We start from the raw sequence: 24821 nt of genomic DNA, 5'->3' as shown, positions 1-24821 counted from the left end.
GACTCAGACAACCTTTACAAAAGATGTTAAAAATACTATCGTTAACAATTGAATATAGCTTAAAAAATATAAATAATTTTACTAAATAAATGTAACCGTAAGGGTTTGAATTTCAAATTTAAAAAACAAATAATTTTTAACTTTCAATGGAAAAATAAAAAGGATAATATAAAGATGACAGTACTAATACCCGTATGCAGAGATAAACCTTAAGGTAAGGAAAGCACATTCTATTGTCTTCACCTTCGGGTTATTCTCTGCATTTGAAATTAGAATGTACTTTCCTCACATTAAATTTTGTCCCTGCATACGGGTATAAGTATCCGGCCCGTGGAAATGTGAAGTTTTGATCATACTAAAATTCTTTCATTAACTCAAAACATCGAATGTGTGTGATCATTTTATGATTTTTCACGAAAATTGTTCTTAATAACAATTATCCTTTATTATTATCTTCAAACGATACCATGCCATATTCAAAAGTAACAATATAAAACTTTTAACTAATGTCACCTTCACTCCAGCGTTTTTGATCCGAGCGATTTCGATTCTGGCGTATAATTATTGTAACTAAGTATGTGCGTTATTTTGATATTCCGGCCCGCAACTTGAAGTAAAATTGGCTATCTGGCCCAGACTAGAAAAATGTTGCCCATGACTGCTGTAAGCGATAAAACTGTTGTTATTTCACAAATCAGGAGTAACTTAAAAAATGTATTAAATATTTGGAGTGGATTTTTACGGTTATATTCATATAAGTTTTCATTCATGATTTTCGGGTTTAAAATCGAGCACATGCTAAACGGGTCACCGTCACGTCATCCGTCATACGTAAGCTTCTAACGTACATTGCGTACAAGTATGGTGCAAAAACGTAATACGTGCTGTTTATCCCATAGGGCGCGAAACGTCTTGTTTTTAGATTATTAAAAATATCAGTACCTATTCAAATTGTAGAAAAATTATCCGACGCCGCAAGGAAAAAATAATAATTCCGTAGCTGTATGATATAATCATAGATAGATTGGAGTACCAATTCAGCACCCTATGCACCACTAAGTGGATATAAGGAATTGATGATCATGATTTTTGACACTCAGTGCAAATTAGGTAGAGGAGGGTTCATTTTCAACAAAAAATAATGTTTTTATGTAGGAAGATAAATGCAAAGAAAAGAGCTTGTGTAATACGAAAATTGATTAAACATAAAGGGCCTTACTCATAAACTTGGCGTAAAGTTACACGTAAGTTAAGTGGTATAATTCGGATGGAAATACCACCCTTATTATAGTGGTAGAATAAGGACGGTATTTCCATCCAAATTGTACCACTATACTTAGGCGTAACTTTAAGCCGAGTTTACAAGTAAGGCTCAATAAAAGGGAAATATCACATGCTACTAATACCGATAAAAATATATTTAATGGATTTAGAATAACTAATTGTATTTTCAAAATCAATATGAATATTGTGGAGAAATGTATTCATATATATAATACACTGACACTCCGGAACGTGCCTCCGCGCCAGTGGAGTGGTTACATCCATAAATAAAAAGGTAATTATATTGATTAAACATTTTCTCGTAAACGACGTATTTGTATTATATATTAGAGTAAATAAATAAATAACTTTTTTTTTAATATGTCACTAGAAAAACGCGACATGTCTTGGTAGTTGTGACGTCAAGATTCGTGACGATGTTCTAAACAATTTTAAATGGTCAGGAACAAATAAACAAGAATCGTAACGTATCCGGGGCGTTGCCAATGTGATTGAGTGCCGCTTTTAACGGGAATTTAAAATTACAAATCTAAAAAATATTTTTTATGCCACTAATAAGTAGAGATGAAAGGCGGTAAAATTACCCCGGTATTTTACGGGAATTTTACCAGATTTTGATAAAATACGGTATTTTTCGGTATTTTACGGTAATATTTGGTAAGAAACAAATTTGACGTATTAATTTTTTTTTTCAAAGATATTTCAAATACAAGTTGCTTAGTTTAAGGACACTTTACATGACTGCGAAAACCAGGTTTAGATCTATCGGGTGGTTGTCGAGATTTATTATAAGTATGGGACGTTCAAGGTCATTCAGTGTGTACTTTTTTCACTTTTTTTTATAAAAAAGGTTATTATGTTTTAAAACTTAACAAGATCGGTGGACATAGGGTCCTTAGTAAAACCTTAACCACCGCTTATGCTGCGATTTTGAAAAAACGGTGCTTTAAATCAGTTTTTTGTGTATAATTACGTCCCTGAAGGTCCCTGAAGAACCACCCGATGGATCTAAACCTGGTTCTCGAAGTCATGTAAAGTGTTTTAAAACAAAGTTACTCGTATTTGAAACATCTTTGAAAAATAAAAATTAGTACATCAAATTCGTTTCTTACCGAAAATTACCGTAAAATACCGTAAATTACGGTATTTTACCGCGCCTTTTGGGAAAATTACCTAATTTTACATCCATACTAATAAGTAACAAAAAAAAAACTTTTTTACTGAACGGTATTTCATAGACCTTTATTACTTTAAAAACTTTTTTTAAAAGTCATATTTCCCTATTGGGTTAGTCAAATTTTAATTCGCAAAACGAGGATGTCAAACAATATTTCGGTATTGTAAAAAATCTGAGATTGATTTGATAAATAGTGATAAGTCCCGACAAAAACATTGCATTTGTACCAAATGGGTTAAAATAGCACGGTATTGTAATTTAATAATCTGTTGCTTTAATCTGTATCACGTAGTAATCTTTTTATTATGAATGCAATCTTCTTATTATGAATAGCTATAATATAAAGTGATATTACAGAGAAAGTGAAGGATAATTCCAAACAGATGCCAAGTATTGTACCCCACAGTGCGTAAACTAGTCAGTCTCCACACGTGGGCGAAATACTAATCATCCACTTTCATTATTCTTCGTGAACTATTAACTCATCAGTCGGACATCGTTAGCAGAATGAGAAACAGTTATTGTGAGACAAAATCTAGACGCAAAAAGGCTATTTTTGTTACTAATTATAGTTTGGGGATTGTTGTGCCACGTTGTCATGGATTTTTTGTGTCTGGGCGGATTAAAGATACAGTTCTGTGTGTGACATATAACCGGAAATCTGTACGACTGTTTTTGACACTGCTACTCTTAGTTACAAATTTTGAAAAGTTAAATCAAATGCAGATAAGTTGGCAATCGAGCTTAGCGCATTCGCCCGCCATTGTTGAGGTCCCGGTTCTATTTCTGGCAACGTCGAAATGAAATATTGACTCTGAAAGTGGTTTTTCTGCTGTTTTTCAAGATTGATAGGTGATCGAGATACGCTGCATTTGGTTTACTAATGCAGTGCCCTAAGCACTATCTGGCGCGGGTATGGGTAGGGTGATGTGCCATGTATTTATTTCTTGCTGACGTCTCGAAAAGTATAATATTGATTCAGATCAGGCATGCGCAACCTTCCAGTTGCGGGCCGGAATATCAAAATAACCAACCACACATACAAAACATGTATATATTTCAAATGTCTTAGTAGTCAGTGAACATCTTATAAAAATGAATCAGTAATTAAATCAAAAAGATATATGATGCACCCTAGTAAAATCCCATTTAACATTACACATACTGACCCGCCCTGGATTAAAATTATTCCAAAGTTCCAAGTGCATTAATTTACTTCCTCTAGAGTCGGATTTAACACTTCGGATAAAAACGCTCGTGTGTAATGACCCTCCGTTAAAAGTTGTATTTTATTACATAATTTAGTATAATACTTGTAATATAACATAGTATCTTCAGATTGTGACAAATTGAACTTTTTGTTAAGCAAATTGTTATTGCGATCCAGAAAACTAAGGTTACTTGGAGATACTAAATCAAACCCTGGACTTTATACACGGTAGCAAATGATGTTATAATTAGCAAGAGCGTTGTAAAGTCGTTATAATATATGATTAGGGTTAATAAGAATTGAAAAAAAAAACTATTTCAGGGAAAATAAAGAATAAAGTCTAAAAAATAATTATTTTCCATCACCAGGGCCTGCCCGTATTAAAATGGTCAATAAAGTAAATTGTCCGAATGAAAAAAAAAAACGTGTTTAATTACAGGTTACCGACGAACATAAATACTTAAAATTTTCACACAAATACACTCATTTACCTGCAGCTAATTCGCTGTACTTAATAGACAGTTGAATATAACTCAGCTAATTTTCCATTGTGATCAGGCCCCAGGTGGCAACTAGCAACTACTGCACTATAATGGTGACACATACGAAAAAACTAAATTAAAATAATTATAACAGTGAAATCAATCAGCAGGTAAATGAAAGAATATGTAATTTATAAATGTGAAGTTCTAAAATAACCCATGATTAAAATGTGCATAATGAAAAGGCGTCTCTGACATAAGAGGGTAAATTATTCCACACCGAGCGGCTGCTACTGTGATAGAGTGGCTTTTAAAATATATATCTAAATATTTATATATATTTATATATATATATATGGGAATTCTATTTATTTTTTAACTCGCTTATTCCGTACAAGGTTTATAATTCATAAAAGTGGATTTTTCTTCTTTTAAGTATTGGGATCAGGAGGGATATTCTATAGTAGGCCAATTAGGAACTTCTCCAGCATTTGCTCTAGTGAAGAGGAAACCACTTAAAACTCTTCAGGAGAAGCCGGCCTGTTGACAATCATCGACGGGCCTTATGTTCCACTAGAATACTGTTCGGCATTTTGAGTTCTACTTTGGTTTATTTTACCAATGTCCTGCACCAACTTGACCATGTAAGATACTACCTCTCGTGTGAGTTATTATTAAGTATCACCAATCCGATGTCGCATAGTTCTGCATCGCGCCTCCAGCTGTTTACTCTGAAAGCTGAAAGGGGGGCAATGAATCAGGTGGAGGACATTTTGGGGTGTTACGTCATCACATGGGCAGCGGTCGATCTCGGAAATCTTGAAGCGATGCAGGTAGCTCATGAACCCATCGTGACCCGTGATAATTTGGGTTAGCTCAAAATCAGCTTTCTGCATTCTCTTGAAATCAAAGGTATGGCAAATTATAGGGAAAAACATTTTAATAATTTGTCCGGTAGTTTCATTCAAATAACGGTCATCCCAAAGTTGAGCGGTCCTGCTTCTTATCTTCCTTTTGGCATAGCTGAGCGGGAAATTGTAAAAAAAAAAAAAAGTTGCCAATTTAGTATGATTCTGAAGGTAATAATATTATACTCGTACGTACATAAAATGAGTTACCCGCTATTCTACATACGAGTACATCGATATCAAAATAATGAATGGACTTTCATATTTTTATATAAAAAATATTATATTGGTTAAAATGATAACAATGCGACGCACGCACTAACTGAGGTACATATCTATTATTTTATGATTTTTAATGTTCTTTAAATGTAGTAAATTAAAGATCAACTAAAGTTTAAAGAACTCCTTGTCCAGGTCGGTTAAAAAAATACAGCTCAGTTATAAAATCAGAATCCTGGATGAGTGTTTTCGACTCGATGGCTGCTCTCAGGTCAAAATTCTGAAAAGGGAAACCGAGTGGAGAAAAATCTCCCTCTTAGTGTAGTGGTTGGAGCGTTCGCCTACCATGTTTGAGTTCCCTGGTTCGATTCCTAGGAAGGTCACCATAAAATATTTGTTTTTTAATGTGTTTTTTACATACATACATACATACATATTTTTTGGTTTTTGCCGATGATACATCTAAACTGCCTAACTAGGGATGGCTTATGGCGTTAATATATGTTTTTTAGAATCTGATAATTTTATCACAAATATTATCGACTTAAATTTTTTTCAATCTTTTTTGTTGGTCTTCCTATCTTTATAATTAATATTCTTATAATTATTATTAATTATAAAAATTAATTAGTTTTAGAATAAATTTTTATAATTAATAATTCAAAAGGAAATTAAATAAATACATAATGAAAAATAATTTAAAAAAAATGATAAACCGTTATCAATTTGAATAAAATTTAATAAAACAGTAGTAAATTAGGCAAAGGTTTATTCATACCGTATCAAAATTCAGACTTTAAGTTAAAACGCACTTGTTAAATTATTTACAAATGAGATTTATGTTTATTATTATTATTATTAGAGCACACATAAGAATATGCAAATGTGTGCCCTTCTTCCACTGAAATATTTAATTGTCCTTGGACTGGCATTTGAAGCTTAAGACTGTTCACCTTACCCCCCTGTAACAATGATGATAATTAAAATAACATTATTAGATCAAATTATGTGCTACGTCTTTGACATGCTATAATATAGATACGTATGTATGTAATGTAGGTACATCAAACAAAAACATTTTTTGTTAGTCAGACAGATTCATCCACTTTAATCTTCCGCATAGAATAATGACATCACCACTGAGATTTGCTTAGCTTCAGGCTAAGAGGCGTTATTCTGCCCAGAATGTTATAGAAAAATGCGTTTTCAATTCCGAACTTTTATTCGGTTCAAAACCGATTATAAATTAAAACAATTTTTTCATCAATCAATTAGGCGCATCACTAATTGAGGTCTTAAACATGCGAAGAACTTTACGTTTGAAATCGTCCTGTCGTCTGATTGCTCAATCGTTTAATTATTCCCCAATTGAGAACCTTGCATAAAGAGGGGGCATATCTAGTTAGCAAAAAGTTTGTGGAAATTTATCAACAAAAAATTTTGGGTGTTTACATAAGTTATGTCTGTTTGACACAACAACAAAAAAACTACATATAAGTCAATAATGTATTTTCCTTCATTATTTTCCAACAAATTAGTCAATAATTCATAGCGTCTTCAACGTACACTGCGTAAATATCGCAAGCAGCTTAATTCCCTCGATTGAACGCGTACAAAAACAGTTGTTGAAAATGCTCACTTTCGTCTACGACATTCAATTTTAAGGCTCGTAATCAAATAAAATAATATGTGTAAGAAAAAGCAAACAGAATCTTTTAGAGCAGAAAATTTTCTTTCGAATGATTTACAATTTTGTTTTACTTTTGGTGTACATTTTTAAACTTGAAAAAAACAGACACAACGTATGTTAACTGATAATAAAACGTACTGATTTTCGTACATTATTCTATAGTTTTTTGAGTTACTATAGCTTATTAAAAACATTGAGATAAGTTGGAATTTTGGATCTGTCACTCTTTTGCATCAACATGTAAAAATTTGACTACCCTTTTAAGGATTTTAGCCAATAAAACTCACAAGCAAAAAACTTTGTTATTTAAAAAATCATTAAATGTTCACCATACAATAAACATCACAATAAACAATAATGAACATGCTTAAGTTATCGCAGTCAAAAGCAAACGCGTGTGTAATCTCTAAGTCAACGCCAGTGTGGGTTTGTTTTTTGGTTTTCCTCGTAAATCAATACAGTTCATTCGCGAAAAATCGGCGTTTACTATAAAAAATAATACAATATATTGCATTTGCAAAAAAATGAGGAGTATCTGATACAAAAAAGTAAAAATTAAATTACAATATCTATGGTGACTGCTTTTCTTGACATTTGGCTGGCCAACCGCCGCCGCCGGCTAAATGCAATAAATAGCATGATAAATAATAAATAAATAAAAATAGCAGTTTTAAAATATTTTCCATATTTACACCGGTGAAATTCAAATATGTGATTGCGCAACAGGATTATACGTGGCGAAACGTAAATATCTTGACATTTAATATTAGGTGTTTACGGATGTTTCATTGTGATCGCGAATACGATAAACAACCATGGTGAGAAATCGTTATCACGTCGCTTATTAGCACGCCGATAGTTATTTGTGATTAAGCTACAGGTCTACCAATAAACAAAATGACTCGCCTACAGTCTGTATTAACTGCCGCAGCGAGACTTATTTTCGGAATCCTAAGTACAGGCATATCACTCCACTAGTTCGGGAATTACACTGGCTACGTTTTCCACAGAGGGTGGAATACAAACTCTGTTGGCTTATATATAAATCACTCCACAACTCTGTTCCGGAGTATCGAAGAGAACTATGCATTCCAGATGATTTCTAGATAATTTAAATAAAAATTAAAAATACTAGATTCTTTACTGATTAAAAAAAAAACTTTAATTCTGTAAAGTTGCTACATGTCGCTTGGTAACTTTTTTCTTTCCAGAGTCGATATATATTTTCCACAATAGAAATATTAAATACATAGTAAAATTAAACATCCATAATTAAATTTACCTGTTGTTTCTTTTTAAAAAAACAACGAAAAAAACTTTTTTTTTTTTAATACTTATATAAGTTACAAATTTAAAATTAAATTAAAATACTGTTAAAAATATATATATCAGGAAGAACATAATATAACAAACTATTCATTTTAAATACATAACACGGAGGCGGCCTCCGTGGTCTAATAGCTAAGACGCTTGACTCACTCACGGAAGACTCCGTGTTTGATTCCCGTTGAGGACACAAAAAAAACTCAAGCCTTGGTGTTCTGAGCTATAATTTACCACTGCAGTTGGACCTTCTGGCCTGTTGTGTAAAAAAATATTTATATTTATTAAATAATATATTGATTGCATATTGAAAAAAAATAGTATACGTATGGCAATAATCCCACCAAGTACTTGTACATAAGTTTTAAACAAAAAAAATATGATTCACAAAATACAAATTTTAAATGACCGCTTAGTTTCATACAAATTTAAGGTTAAATTTCATTTTATTTGGATCTCTGTTCTAACGAACTTGTATTTCCGAGATATCTGATTTCATATTGATAATGAAGCGCGTGTTGCTCTGAAACCAGTCGGTAATAAAGTAAATAATTTCTGGTAAAAACAAAGCGTTTTCATTTTAATTCTAATTATAAAAGGTTTTGAACAAACTTCTCGTTCGTTTTTCTGATCCATGTAAAACGGGCTTGAAGAAAAGTTTGATCATTTAGGGATTTGGCGGTTTCAAACACGCTTAAGGCGCTGCCGGTTAAAAGCTGTTAAATAACTCGCGTGTCGGAGTAAGACTGAGCCAGAGGTAATCATGTCAGGCCAGCGACCTCGCGAGTTCAGGATCATGCCACTTAATTGATATTACAGATGAGTCAAGTCTAACTTAGAATATACAGCAAATTAATACTGCAATCAGCCAATTTCATCTGAGAACTCTTTTAAGCTGTTGATTAGTATAAATCGCTGACAATCAATCACATCTCCAATTTCATCCAATACAGATTATATACCAATTTGAGTCTCTGTTGGAAAAACATTAATTGCATCAAAAAAATTTGGTTTTCTTCAATTTAAATCTTAAAAAACATATTAATAAATAACGGTTTTAAGAGGTGTATATGGACAATGTATGTTTTAATGTCTTTGTAGATAGATCAGACCGTAAAAATAACATTTATTGGAACTGGGAAAAATCTATGCCTTGGTGTAAACTGATGATAGGCAAACGAGCTGATCATCAGGGCTATCTATTAGGGGCCTCGAAATTCTAAAAGCACCCCTTCCTAAAGGTCTCAACCTCTATGTGCCCGAGGGTCCCTGCCTGGCCTAAGACGGCTCTGCTGATCATTGGACTACGAGGCGGACTATCGTATTGTTTTTTATAAAAAAATATTTTTTTAAATAGTATCGTATTTTTACTAGGTATTTAAAAAAAATAAAAGTAGAAAAATTTCAAAAGTTCAATTGAGTCGATATTTTTTCGGTGGCATATAAAAAGGCAGGTTTCAAGGGTTTTAAAAATTGGGTTATTTATGACAATATATTTATGAGTAAGTCAAATTCAAGTTATTACAACAATCAGTAGTTTAGTTTTTTCCTTATCGTTGTTATATTTATTTATCAATGTTAAATAAGTGATTATTTTTAAGGATGTGTTGATTAAATAGGGAAAAATTATTATCTTTTAGACATCTCATTCTTTAACACTAAAATTAAGTGGTGCATAAAATACAACGATATTTTATTATTAATATTTAAAGCATTAACTTTGTGGTCAAACATTTTACTAAATGTTATTAAATATTTGTATGTAACTACTGACCGACTTTTCTATGTCTACCTGTTTCGAGACGTACCCGTCTCTTCGTCGGGACACCAATTAAACCAACACGCAATGCCCACTATACACCTTCATTATAGTTGTTGCACAAAAATATAAAACCAACACGACATGCATTTTGATAAGCACATGCACTGATTAGGAGTGCATGTTTGGGCATTAAGCAATGCATGTTTGTCCTAATCAGTGCATGTGCTTATTAAAATGCATGTCGTGTTGGTTTAATATTTTTGTGCAACAACTAAGGTGAAGGTGTATAGTGGGTATTGCATGTTGGTTTAATTGGTGTCCTGACTTCGAGACGGGTACGTCTCGAAACCGGTGGACATAGAAAAGTCGGTAAGTGGTTATATACAAATATTTATTAACATTTAGTAAAGATATTTTACTCTCGTCTATTAAAAATCTAATCAACGCGAATTTCAGTTCCATGGAAAATATGATATTAAAAATGTTTTCTAACATGGTAAAAAGTAGAGCATTTAATTGTAAGGCGAAGTTTGACTAAAATTAATTTAAAAAATGGTAAAAATTGTTTTGTATAAAAATTAACTACTTTGCAACATCTCAGGTTCATATGACCACGTGTTTACAATAAATATTTAATCATATTGTTGTTATGTTGTTGTGGCAACCGGCAACAGATTTTCGGTTTCCGTTGTAGCCATGTTTTTCGACGTTCAGCGTGTTTTGACATTTATCAAGTACAAATATTTTTTACTGGGTTCAAAACTTTAAAATGACAAAAACACTCAACAACCTGAACTCGTGACATTGCGGGCGGTGTAACTCCGATGTTTCTGCGGGAATTCTTAAAATAACAAAATTTAAAAAATCGTAGTGATGAATCTATACCACCAATAGCCTAAAGAGATCTCGATCAAATTTGTTCTAGGGTCTATTCTTTTAATTTTTCATGTTCCTTCTTCAGTACAAATCACAAACTTCCAAAAGAAAATTAATAAGTGCAACTCTAAAAACAATGATGCAATGCATCCGAAGTGACATAAAAAATGTGCGTTCATAAAAGTTCAGTGATCAAAACGTTTCAAGTGTCGGCAAATTGATTGGATCAAAATGCCTTCATCAAAAGCGAAACCATCATCCGAGTCGGGCGAAGAACTGAGCAAGCTGGCACCGCAGAAGCTCTTCTTCCGACCTGGGACTATTGAGGAGGAAGCCGAGTCCAGTGATGCTCATGAGACATCGGGTGTCGAGTCGCCCTTCATAACTGTTCAAGGAGGGATGGGGCAGAAAGATTCGAGGCTGAGGGTCAGCGCGCACAGTCTCCATCGAAGCGCTACTGCCAGCAGTTCCATAGGACATGGAATGTATTCAAGACAAGATAGCTGCAGGTTAACTATGTTCATTCAATTTTATTTTCATAGATTTTTCATAGATTTAGAAAAAAAATCTGAATTTTTCATATTTATTATGTATTTATTTTACAGAAGCAAACAGTCAAAAACGATATAATAACATTGAAAAAATACGGTTTTAAGACAGACCAGCGAAGTTTCTAAAATAAAAATCACATATATTCAATTGTGGTACAACAAAAGGGTGTGTTTGTGTGTATTTGTATGAGAGTAAGTGTAGATGTGTGTATTTGTGTGGGAGTAAGTGTTCAGGTGTGTGTAAGCGTGAACATAATTGAATAGTAAGTGGGAGCGTATCGCAGCCAGAAATAATGAGTCTTAATTTATTTCTGAATAAATTAAGGCGTATGTTAAATATATCAATAGATAAAAAAAGCATTATAGTTTGATCAAGAACGATAGAGGAAAGAGTGTTGTGCATAGTTAGTGCTACAGACTGGCAGATGGGATAATTACTTATTACTTGTCACGCGAAAGGGGATATTAAGATTAATTTTGGAGAGTAGGTTAAAAGGGTCAATTTTTTTAATTTTTATTATTAACAAAAAAAAATACAATATTACAACTAAATACAATTTTTTTACATTAATTAAATACATATATTTACATTAACGTTTCTCATTACATAAAAGAAATAAATAATTCTTGTGTACACTATGGGGAGTGACGTCTTACGATAGTTTATTTTATTTTAATTAATAACATTTTTAGGATAACAAATATAAATTACAAAAAAAATATAAACGATGTTTTTAATCAGTGTTACGTAAAAGAAGAATCCTAAATGTAACTTTTCACTTCTTTCTTAAATATATTGTATTCTTGACTGAACTTTTAGTATCTTTGTTCATTTCATTAAATAAAAATATTCCTCTGCAAGTATTATGTTGTTCTGTAGTTGTTTTTAATTTAGAAATTAAGATATTATTTAATAATTTATGAAAAAAGCATAATTCAGATAAATTGCGTCTATTTTCAATTATTATATGATTCAGTTTTAAGGTGGTATGGTATATAATCATTTTACACTAGCAACGTTGTTAATTTAGTAAGGTTTTATCTAAGGACTTATTCTAGGTTATTTTAGGAACCTCACTTTACACATTTTATAACAGTTTTCACTACACATATTTAATCTATATTTGATAACAGCATTACGCATTTCTTCCTGTCTGATTCTAATTACCATTATTCAATTAAAAAAATATTATGAAAATAAAACTTTGTTATTAGAGTTACACAATTTTATTATTTTACAAGAACACTACTACAGTTTTGGGAGAGCACTCCTTCTATCGACGGGTAACATAAAACTAATAGTAACATACAGAATATTGTTCAAGGCGTCATTATAGAATATATGCAAAAACAGACAAATCCGTGATGAAACCTGAAGTAGGGTGGTTATTTCACATATCAGGTGTAAGCATGTTTATGGATAGTTGTCTAAGGTACAGATACGGAAACATGATCAATGAGGGGAATTTAGTTCCTAAAATCAAACATAAGTAGATGTTACAATAATTAACCTAAGATTTGGTATGTGGGAAGACATCCACTAGGCTAAGACACTGGGTGTTAACAGACGCGAGTCCATGTCTACGGGGATGGCAAGTGGAGTGAGGGAGGTCCAGTATCACACGGCAAAGGGAACATTGTCGATAAAGGCGAGAGGTGATTAAATGTGTGATTATTAATTAAATTGTTCTGAGAATTTAAATACTCTTGTGAAATAATAAAATTGTGTAACACCAATAACAAAGTTTTATTTTTATAATAATGAAGTGTTGTAAAGTGAATGCCGATTCAATGAATAATATTATTTAACTGTTTTTAATGCAGCAGCAAGGCTTATTACGGGAGGGAAAAAATATTCTCACATCTCACAACATCTTCGAGATTTGCACTGGTTAAAAAGCCCAGAGAGAATAAAATACACGGTTTGCTGGACGGTATTCAAATCCCTTCATGAAATGTCTCCAAAATACCTATCGGACCTTTGTATTAGGGAAAATATATGTCAAAGAAAATCTACGCTTAGGTCAGCATTTGATTCAGGAAGAGGAAAACTTGTCGAAATCCGGCGAACACTAGATTTGGAGATCGTGCTTTTGCCGCCGCCGGCCCCTCGGCCTGGAACCAATTGCCTTCAAACTTACAAATCACCGACAGTCCCAGTCAGTTCAGATCCCAACTAAAATCCCACTTCTTTAAACTATCATACCCTTAATTTTAAATCTGGAAATATAATATATCCCTTAAGTTTAGTTAGTATGTAAGTTTAGATATACAATTGTAAAGCGCCCTTGAGGTGATTTTTTACAAAAATGGCGCTATATAAATCAGCCAAATATTATTATTATTAACTTGTTTATTGCCTTGCAAATGCAGTCAGTTTTGTTTTTTCAGACTTCTAATGCGCTGTCGAATGCCTGAGGTTTTAAATAAGTCAAAATATTTTAGGGCATGAATTTGTAGTCAATGTTGTGTCAAAATACGGTGTTTATTAGCATAAAAAGTAGTGAAATGTAACAAATACATTTTTCGAAGTATTTATGCGTAGAAAAAAGGAGGTTGTTAATAAAAACAATTTGGCATATAAAATTGAAAAGAAATCAGCATTGTTTTGAGTCTGTCCAAATTGTTGTAGACTGGCTGGATTTCCTCCCTAGAGAGTTATTAAGATCTAAATTTGTTACAACAGAGAGGGAAAACAGTTTTGAGGAGGAAATACGGAATTGTAGGCTTTTACAGGGTTTATGACCTGTCATTGGCTGGTTTTAGTGGCCACTTTAAAATCGGGGTAAAGTTTTTTTTTTTGCACCACAACAGGCCAGGAGGCCCAATTACAGTGGTGAATTACATCGCAGAACAAACAGGCTTGAGAAAAATCACATTTTTATTTTTTGTGTTCTCACCGGGAATCGAACCCGGAACCTTCCGTGCGTGAGTCAAGCGTTTTGACCACTACAGCACGGAGGCCGCCAACACTTTACACGCTGTGTAATATTCACCCTGACCTGTTAATGCCCAGATGCCCAGAATTCCATATTCCCTTCTCAAAAGTGTTTTCTTTATGTTGCAATAAATTTAGATCTAAATAACTCCCTGGGGAGGTAATCAATTGAATTTGAATAAAATAACCTAAAATAATTTCTCCCCTAATAAATTTAAATATGAATAACTCCCATGGGAAGAAACTCGGCCAGTCTGCAAGCATTTGGACATACTCAAACATTGTTGAATTAACTACCTAGTAAAAGAAGAAGTATAAAAATTGAAAAATTATTTTCAGGCGTTGCCTAGTAGGTGAAATGGTTCAGCCGGATGAATCTCATCCACATGATAAAGGTTTCAGCTCTTTTACTTCACAAAAGTCAACAGACGAAGGAGCTGTGGAAGTGTGGATGTTTAAACTTAGGCAGAATAGTGAATTTTACAGGTGGCCACTTTAACCGGCTAATGACAGCTCATAAGCCCTGTAAACGCCTATTTTTCCATATTCCCTTCTTAAAAACGGTTTCCCTCTGTCGCAACAAATTTAGTTAAATATAAAAATTCATATGCCGCTTAACTGGGTAAAAAATACTCTTAAGCTACATGTGTATATAAAATGAATATAATATAATAATAAAAATTAAGAAATTACAAAAATTAAATAAAAACGTTAAAAATAATATGATAAAATTAAAACCAAAACTAAAAATTATTATGCAAGTACGTAAATCGTCTCATTTACTTTTCTTTTTATTTAGTAAAAATAATCTATTTAAGGTGGGTATTTTATATGATTGTGTATCTTAATGGTTAGGCTTAACGAAAAATATTCAATTATAATAATTCAGTAACATTAAAAATATAAAATGTATCGATGAAGTATATATTTATACGTTTATCAACAGTTCTATTAAAAAAACAATTGATAACAAGTTATAAGGTCATTGTAATTCCTCTGTATCAAACTTTGAAATTGCATTTAATTCAATACCCGCATTTAAACAAATTTTTTATTCAGATTCATTTTTATAATTCTTAATGGGTACATAATAAACTAATATGTACATTAACATATTACAACAGAGATTAAGAACATTTTAAAGAAGGTAATATACGAGTAGTTTCTATAATTCTTAATATAATGTTATAATATGTTAATATTAACAACTCCCCAGGGAGTTGAATCCAGTTCTTGTCTACAAAAATTTAGACAACCTATATTGTTGATAAATCTACCTGGTCCACGAAGAAGTATAGCAATTGAAAAAAAATATTCAGGCGTTGCCTAGTACGTAGATTAAATAATTTAATTGAATGAATCTCAAAGGTTTCAGCTCTTTAACTTCAAAAACATCAACAGATGAAAGAACTAAAGGAATATACATAGATGTTCAAATATGGGCAGAATGGTGAACGTTATACAGTGTGTAAAGTGGCCACTTAAACCATCCAATTACAGGTATACATAAGCCCTGTAGATGCCTAGACTTTTATATTACCTTCTTTAAAATGTTTTTAATCTCTGTTGTAATATGTTAATATTAACAGCTCCCCGTGGAGTTGAATCCAGTCCTTGTCTACAAAAATTTGGACAACCTCAAAATATTGTTGATAAATCCACCTGGTCAACGAAGAAGTATTGAAATTGAAAAACAATAAATTCAGGTGTTGCCTAGTACGTAGATGAAATAATTTAATTAGATTAATCTCAAAGGTTTCAGCTCTTCAACTTCAAAAACATCAACAGATGAAAGACTAAAGGAATATAAATGTTCATATATGGGCGTTATACAGTGTGTTAGAATGGTGAACGTTATACAGTGTATAAAGTGGCCACTTAAACCAGCCAATGACAGGTCATAAGCCCTGTAGATGCCTTGACTTTTATATTACCTTCTTTAAAATGTTCTTAATCCCTGTTGTAATATGTTAATATAAACAACTCCCCGGGGAGTTGAATCTAATCTACGAAAATTTGGACAAACTCAAAATATTGTTAATATGTACATAATAACGGCATGATTATTGAATTAATAGCTCTATAAATCACAAAAATAATAAAGAAACAGTATTTTTTTCTAAGTAGGGTTTGATATGGTTTAACTATTTATGTTTTCTTCTACATTATGTTGAAAACCCTCAAAATAGTGTAAAAGTTAACATCACATAATTTAGAAGGTTTATGTTACAGCACCTTTGTATTTGATGGTTATTTACAGAACATATTAGTAAGCTATAAACCGAGACAAAGTATTCATTAAACTGTTTGAAAGACTAAATAAATTATGTGTGTACGAGCTGGATGACATTGACAGAGGGCATAAAAATCGCGTTAAATATTTCATAGATTAAAAAAATACACAGTTAATGTATCTTTTTTATGCATGTTTTGTTATGTTCATAATTTTTAAATTTATGTATTATCGTGTTGTAATTATAAAATCATATGTCTGTAAAAAACTAGTTCAGAAATTTGGTTTCTTTGAAAATAGTCAAAATATCGAAATATTTAGTATGCTTATTTAATGTACTAACTTTGTATTAACATACGTAATTTATTATTAAATGTTAGTAAATAATTATAGATTCAAACTGTCAGTAGAGTCGCAGTGAATCACATCTTGCTGGAGGGTGTGATTCTATAAAATGCTGCGAACGCCCAGTTGCATTCCGCCGGCAACACTTCTGACTAGTCCGACTCGTTAGCGTCCACGTCGCGAACCCCGGGCAATGGGATCACACTCATAACGGCGTGATCACAGCAGATAACGAGATGGTGAAAGGCGAGTTTCTGGCGCCTCAAAACCAAAACCAACCAGCTAAGGGAAGATAACCCCGACAGAGAAGGTAACATGAAACCACTCTGGTTATACCGGGAATCATTATGGCGAGTACATTCAATATGCAGTTGTCCTGGCTGCAGAATATAAAAATAGCGTAGGATTGAGATGCTTTCGCTGTAGTGATCGCCAACGTCAGTGGGACCTGACAAAGCACCGCAAGACGAAGAAATAATGGTAGAATAACGTCTTTATTTATTATATTGCAATGATTACGGGTATTGAATTATCTGCTTTGCATTCATCTCAGGTCTAGCATATTCATTTTGTTCTTTCTTTCTTTACGCCCATAGGGCTTTTATATATTGCATATATATAAACCACTTCTTCCTCGTGGCTGCATGTCTCCAGTCTACACGTCAAACTAGGAAATTTGTTGTTTAGTTTGTTTTTTACGGCCGGTTACCACCTGACGCCGAGACAATAACCCCTCTTGTAAGCTGAGGCTTAGGATGCCACCGTTGACAATTGTTCCTCCCCTGCCATCCTCGACACAACGTCCTATCTGACGCCGCTGTCTTCCAACAGCCCATAGTCCGAAGTATGTCCGGATACACCTCCGCCATCACAGCCGTTGAGGTCTGCACCCGTAGCCCTGAGAAAGGGATCGCGTTATACCCCGCAATGCTGAGTCCCCGTCCAAACTTAAGTCAACAAAACACTTCGGACTACTGAAGTCCAATGTGCCCACCCCCGCGACGTAGATGCGCTGAATGAGAATTACTCCAGTGAGAACTGAGAAGGTGACTCAATCCCCCAGGAGTCGGGTTAAGGGTCTCGTTTAGGTAGATTTCGACAGGCAAATATATGCCAACAAACCATCGCCCGGGACCAAAGGCTTACAACAATTATATTATATAAGGCAATAACAATTTACAATAAATATATTTAAATTCATAACAGCTGCCTAGCGTTGATACGTCATACAAAAAAAATATTTTTAAAAAAATTAAACACGACAAGCAGGGCCGCATTACCGCTATAGGCACACTCAGCCCCGGCCTAGGGACCTAAAAAACCTCAGGGGACCCCTAACCCAAAAAAAACCTATCGTATAGGAATATATAATATGGGAAAAATCACCAAAAGGGGGCACCCAATTTTAAGGCGCCTAAGGGCCCTGAAGACAAGCTAGTTTTCGTACAAAATGGCAAATATTAATACTATTTTAATTTGCAGAAAATGTAAAATAAAATTTCGTATTTTTTTAAGCCCGTTACAGATCTCCTTTTTGTTCTGCGAGTTCTCCTATCCCTAGGCTCCACAGATATGGTAATCAGTATGAGGACAGGGCGGATATATTTGGTTCTGGACGTGACAGTTATAAAACGGGTCTGATTTCTTTTTTTCTCTCGCAATATTATTCTTAAACTTTTCTTTACATTTAAAAATGTTTTCCTTTTTTGCTTTTTCATGTTTATGTATTTATTTCGTTAATATTTTTGGTTCCTTACGTGTATTTACCTACTTGTTATTATTGTCATCGTTATGCAATTTTATAATTTTTTGTTTTGTATTTTTTTTTTCATATTTATGTTCAATATATGTTAAAGGCAATATATGCCGTTTATGTAAAAATAAATAAAAATATCAATCGTTCTTATATAAGTCTTTTAAAAAAAGAATTTAAAATGAAATATATTTGTTAATTTTAATCGTAAAATGCGGACATGCGCACTCCAAGTGTGCATATTATAAGATATTTCATATAATATAATATATTTTTGTGTGAAGATCTTTACCGGTCGTTTAGCTACACCTATTTCTAAACACCTGTCATCGTCAAGCATTATCAATAATTTGTAACCACAAAACATTATCATACTAAACACCTACCTCTATATATTATATTATGTTATAAGCTATCTTCAAGATAGTCAAGCTTGTCACTCAGCGAACAAGTAAAAGATTTCGCAAGTCTTATCTGTTATCAGTCGACATATTCATTTTCTTGTAGTATTTTTGTCGTTATTCAATCTTGCTTTTAGTTTTAGCGCCGCCTTTCCGCGCTGTGAACGTTTGCAATTATAATAATTATTGTTTTTTCTTCTCGTGTTGTGGCGAATATTCGCGTTCGCGTGTATAAACTATGAACCATGTGATTCTACAATGACCAAAATAGTGTCAAAATAGTGCGTGCATAATTATATACGGTCTTTTTGTAAAATGGCAACACTCGGGCGTGATAAAAATTCGTAGCTGACCAGTTTTTTTAAGAATTATGTTTTTGTAAGGAGGCACGTGTTTATGTGTGTTTTTTATAAGGAAGAATGTGTTTAAATGCCTTTTTATTACTGAATTAGGATTAAACTGACATTAATTTAATTTCTTTCTAGTATTTCGTGATCATACGAATTTCATGCATATAAAAAAAATATATTTCGCAGTATTTTTTTATTGCTTTTCAGCTAGTTACATTTTTTGTGTCATTAGTCACTTCCAGTTTTATGCCATACTCATTTTCATATTTATTTTATTGTATTTATTTTTAAACATATTTAATTGAGAATTAAATAATCTTCAAAAAATTGAGAGTAATAAAAAACCAATGGACTTTCGTTTTTTTAATGTACAAAAAACAGTATTTTTGCATATCAATGTTTAATATAAAATAAACATTGATACATAATACTTATTTATCAATGATGATTTGTGGTTTTACAATATGCATTTCATGTCAGTTATTTATTCCCACGGTATGAAAATTTCTTCAAAATATTCCGCTATTTTAGATACGTTTCAGTCCGATTAAAAACAATCATAGGATTTAGCTATTTTAAAACGCTGTTTTTTGTTAAATCAAGCAATAAAAAAAAATTAACACACATTACATAAAACGTTTTTTTTTTAAAGGTGTTTCTGTTAAAAAATGTACGTAAAAGTTTTACATAACTACTTTTTGACCGGCATATTACGCCTCTTAAAATTTAGACCAAACTTTGGTACATTGACTCTCATATAAAGATCTACTCTTAAAGTAAAAATTGTTCACATGATTTAAAGATAGTAAATTTTACAAAAGAACTGCGGCAACAAAATCCAAAATTCCTGTTTTCGTAAAGAAATACAAGCATTTTAAATTACAAAAAAAAATCTAATGTTTTCTTTAATTCTTCGTAAAATTATGCTTTTAATAATCATTTAAAAAAAAACCGTTAAAATATTTTTATGGAATAAGATTTAAAAAAAGAATGTTTGGTTGTAAATATTTCATTTTTACTGTATGTTTTAAGCTAAATTTGAACGTCATTCGACGGCCGATATGAGCATTAATATTTTGCTGGAAACGTACCGTTGAAATTAAAAACTTACAACCGAAAAGATACGTTCACTTCGTCATTTTAATGAGTGGTTTTGAAGAAACAGCGTTTTAAAATAGCTGAATCGTATGATTTCGGTAATTTTTATCAGACTACAGCCAACGAATTGTGAAACAAAAATCACTGAAAATCATTTTTACATGGCATTTTTTGGTACAGATGAAATAACACACACGTCTATCCGGTCACGTAGACTGTTCACGAGACCAGATTTGTGGATTTAATTTATCTAATCCTTCATAGACAAGGTCATCTTTATTCTACGTTTCCATTTATTTATACAATCATACCTATACGATCATATTTTCGTCTTCCATTCGTTCCACATAAATAAACCATTTAAATAACCTTTTTCTTATCTTTACGATTGTACTTAACTAGATTTGCAGGCACTACCGATTTTTTCATGCTCTAATAGAGTAGTGAAACAGTATTTTATCTTAACTAGAAAACGTTTCATCTTCAAACACAGTTATTTACGTATATAAATATATGTACATCAGAGGTAGACGGATGCAATCTAACCGTCAAATGTGCAACAATAGCCTAAAGAATCTACTTTCTCTAAGTGATTTATATTAATTCAGAATATTAATGTGTATGTTCAGTATCTTAATACATTGGTTCATTTATTATAAGACTTAAATTTCTTCAAAATCAATGGACATGATCATAAACTGGATACGGAAATCGAAATGTCGTTTCATCAAATTCTAGATTTGCATCCGTCTGCCTCTGGGGTACAGATATTATTTTAGATAGTCTTTTTAATACCCAATACCTATTAAGAATTAAGAATTTATGGTAATAACTACGTTTGGTAAGTGTTTGTCACATAATTTCGACTTCATTGAAAATAAAAACATAAAAAATATAATATTTTGGTTGTTATATTATAATTTTATATTAATGATATACTATAACAACCAAAATATTCTTACACTAACACTTACCAAAAATAGTTATCACCATAAATTCTTAATTCTTAGTAGATATTGGGTATTAAAAAGATTATCTAATATTTTAATCTTGAACACAAAAAAATGTTATGTCAGGCGTTTTTTTTTACTAATATCCAATAAAAATCAACCGATGTAAACATGAACTTCAATTTTTTTATTTATATGTATATATCACACCCGGAATCAACAGTGAAACAAATAAATTTTTTAAAATACACGAGAGAAGTTACATACCCCCGCGCTATCAGTAAAATTTTCATTTTCCAAAATAAAGGCACAACTCGAAGTTCACTCACTTGTGTCATATATTTTTTTATTTTTTTTAGAAAAAACAATGACATAATGATTATTGTGCTTATATTATTTCTTGAATTTTAGTAAAAAAATATAGTGATACTTGACAAACTTACTACTATGCTCTATTTTTTGTAAATTTATTGATATCATTCTAACATTGCTGGAATTCCACTCGTCCATGCGCTTTGTAGCTGCACGATGATTGGTTATCTAACTTTCATATATCAACTTTAAAATACCTTAATTTTGTAAATGGGGTCTAGAATTCCAATCGTCTATGCGCTTAGTAGCTGCAAGACGTGTTGTAATCTTACTCCATTTTATTATTTATATTATTTTTATTTTTTTTAGTATCATTAATACACTTAATTTACCTGTAATCTAGCTCCTATCTGTTATAATTTTTGATTGATCTTAATTGAAAACGAGGAACTAGACTCCCAATTGTCCATGCGCTCTGTAGCTGCAAGATGTACTGGGATATTTATTAATTGTACAGCGCCCTTGAGGTGATTTTCACAAAAATGGCGCTATATAAATTATCCAACTATATATATATATATATATATATATGTTGACACTTTTGCTTATAAGGCCTCATTATATATTTTTTTAATTTTCCGTTAATTATTGTGTGTGTAGGAAATAATATTCCTATAGTAAGAAACATTTCTACATAGTGTCAATTTTAGACTTGTGCCAGTATTATCAAAGAGCATCAGCGAAGACTGTCTGCCGATAACAAAATAATAATAGTATCTACATATATGTAAAACCATCTCTGAAATATTTATTGAAGTAGGTAAATAAAATTACAAAATATATTAATTTTGTGTATACATCATTCCAATTATCATCATCATCATTTCCTTTCTGTACCTCATGGTGCATAGGGCACTCCATTGGTCCATTTATATTAAAACAAAAATATTTACTTTTCTACGATCCAAATATTTCAATCTTCGTGCAGTTCTGCTAATTTTTTTTATAATATGAAGCATATCAACAAAAAAATGTTAGTGATCGGTTGTTTATCTTTAATGTAAATTTACCATTTTGAGGAAAAATTACTACTTTTCAAAATATAAAAAGGCCAGATAAAAGTGGATAAGTGGTTTATTTAAAATAAGCAGATATAAATAAGGCAATTAATATTTATAATAAATTTAATTTTATACAAGGCAATAAAAAAAAATGATGTGGGAAAAACGTTTAAGAAGAATAAATCAAAATTCTAACAGAAGGTTAAGAAACATGGGTTAAACAACCTGTAAATGAAATATATGTACATTGTTATTATAAAAGCACACATAAAAATATGTTTATGTGTTCCCTATTTTAAGATTTTAAATATATATTTTTTTTTATATATTTTTAAACTTTTATATAGTTGTACATAAATTAATTTTTTATATTTTATTTTTTTTAATTTTTTTATTTATTTTAATCCAATATAAAATACAATACAAATACATAGTTTACAAAAATGTCTATACAATAGGTAGGTACATTCAATATATATATATTTTTTATGGATATAGGTAGGTACATTCAATATATATATATTTTTAAACTTTCAAAACAGAGGCATTTACAGGCTTCTATATAAACCCTTTATAAATAGTTCCGCCTGTAAGTAATAGTAAAATCAATTAGCATGCGAAGCTTATAGTTTTGCATATGAAAATATATTACTATGATAAATTGCTAAAGTTGCTATGATTAATTGCTGAAATTGCTACAATTGCTCATTTATGCGGTGCTTCAACCTGTAAGGATCTTTTAGAACCTTTCAAGGTGATTCTTTCAGATTACGCTTCTTTTCCTTTTTTTACAATCCTGAACATTTTGGCCAACTTTTTTAAGGATATTTCAGTTTTTCATGACGAAATTTTTCTTATTTGTCTCTTTTAGCTTAGATGGGTTCAGAATTTCTTTCAGTCCTTTTAGCAAACTTTTTCCCATTTCCCTGAATTTGATATTGTTCTACAATATTTTGAGTCTATAGAATTTTTTGTAGGCATTCAACCCCTTAAGAAGTTATTAACAGTGACTGGTGACATTTTAGAGAAGGAAATATGGAAGTTTAGCCATTACAGGGCTCATGACTTGTCATTGGCTGGTTTAAGAGGCCACATTACACACTGCGTAACATTCGCTACTCTACTACTCATGTTTGAACATTCCAAAAATCAACAGCTTGCCCACCACACACCCCACTCCGTATCTGAGAACATAAGTCTCCTTGGCGGTGCCCACATACACGGGAAAATTACTCGTTGCCGAACGTGAAAAGCTGCCCGAAGGAACTCTCTGTAATTTGGTAGCCTTAGCATCTTTGTGATGAAAGGAGGTAATCCAAAAGTACATAATATGCACTTCATTGGATTGAGAAAAGAGGGAAGTAAATGATGCTGAATATTTTTTTGATGTATATTTTAGCAATTGTTAATTAAACATAAAAATCTTTACTAATCTCTTTACTGAATTATTCAATTTAATGTTGTGTAACATAAATTGTTTTTCTATTATTATTTTTTATTATCAAAACAGCGTATCTGGGACTATTAGTGTTTTTTGCATTAAAACAAAATAGAATTCAGATTTTTATTTCAACGGTGTAAAGTGGACTTTGGTGTTTTATTTACGTATAAAATAGCTTATTGCGATAATTTCTGCATTATTCACTTCAAAACTGTAAAAAGTGGACTCCCGTCTTTTATCATCTAAGGGTCTAAGGCACAGACTTATAAATGTATTGGTTTTAGAATCGAAGAGTCTTGACTTAACACGGAATTTTCTAACAAGTTGGGACATGAAAATTAAGAATCGTGCTTTGTGTCAGAAATACTACATTGTAAAACGAGGCTAGCACGGAGACATGCATATTTTATAGGCCCAAATTTTTTTAAATTCCTATTTTACTGATAATATTTCTTTG

At 31.8% G+C, this 24821-nt stretch overlaps 1 protein-coding gene across 13 annotated transcripts in view; it reads left to right on the top strand.

Moving 5' to 3' along the window:
• The first annotated feature begins 11021 nt into the window (after nucleotides 1–11021).
• The window catches only part of LOC148283099 (G protein-activated inward rectifier potassium channel 3-like), a 36119-nt gene continuing 22319 nt past the window's right edge, over nucleotides 11022–24821 (top strand). For 3 of the 13 annotated variants that reach the window (XM_088224049.1, XM_088224046.1, XM_088224042.1), the window contains exon 1: nucleotides 19250–19433. Coding sequence is in view for 2 of the 13 variants with exons in the window: in XM_088224039.1 (XP_088080165.1) it covers nucleotides 11163–11440 (278 nt within the window). In the remaining 11 variants the exon portion in view is untranslated. Of the gene's footprint in view, nucleotides 11441–19249; nucleotides 19551–24821 lie in introns of those variants that run through there. The other 10 variants (XM_088224048.1, XM_088224044.1, XM_088224041.1 and 7 more) reach the window with 6 other exon arrangements.

The sequence above is a fragment of the Micrasema longulum genome, unplaced genomic scaffold (assembly GCF_059751315.1).
Source record: "Micrasema longulum isolate JH-2025_06_02 unplaced genomic scaffold, ASM5975131v1 h1tg000261l, whole genome shotgun sequence".
In the NCBI taxonomy this organism is placed as follows: Eukaryota; Metazoa; Arthropoda; class Insecta; order Trichoptera; family Brachycentridae; genus Micrasema; species Micrasema longulum.
This window is presented reverse-complemented; position numbering and strand designations above follow the sequence as displayed.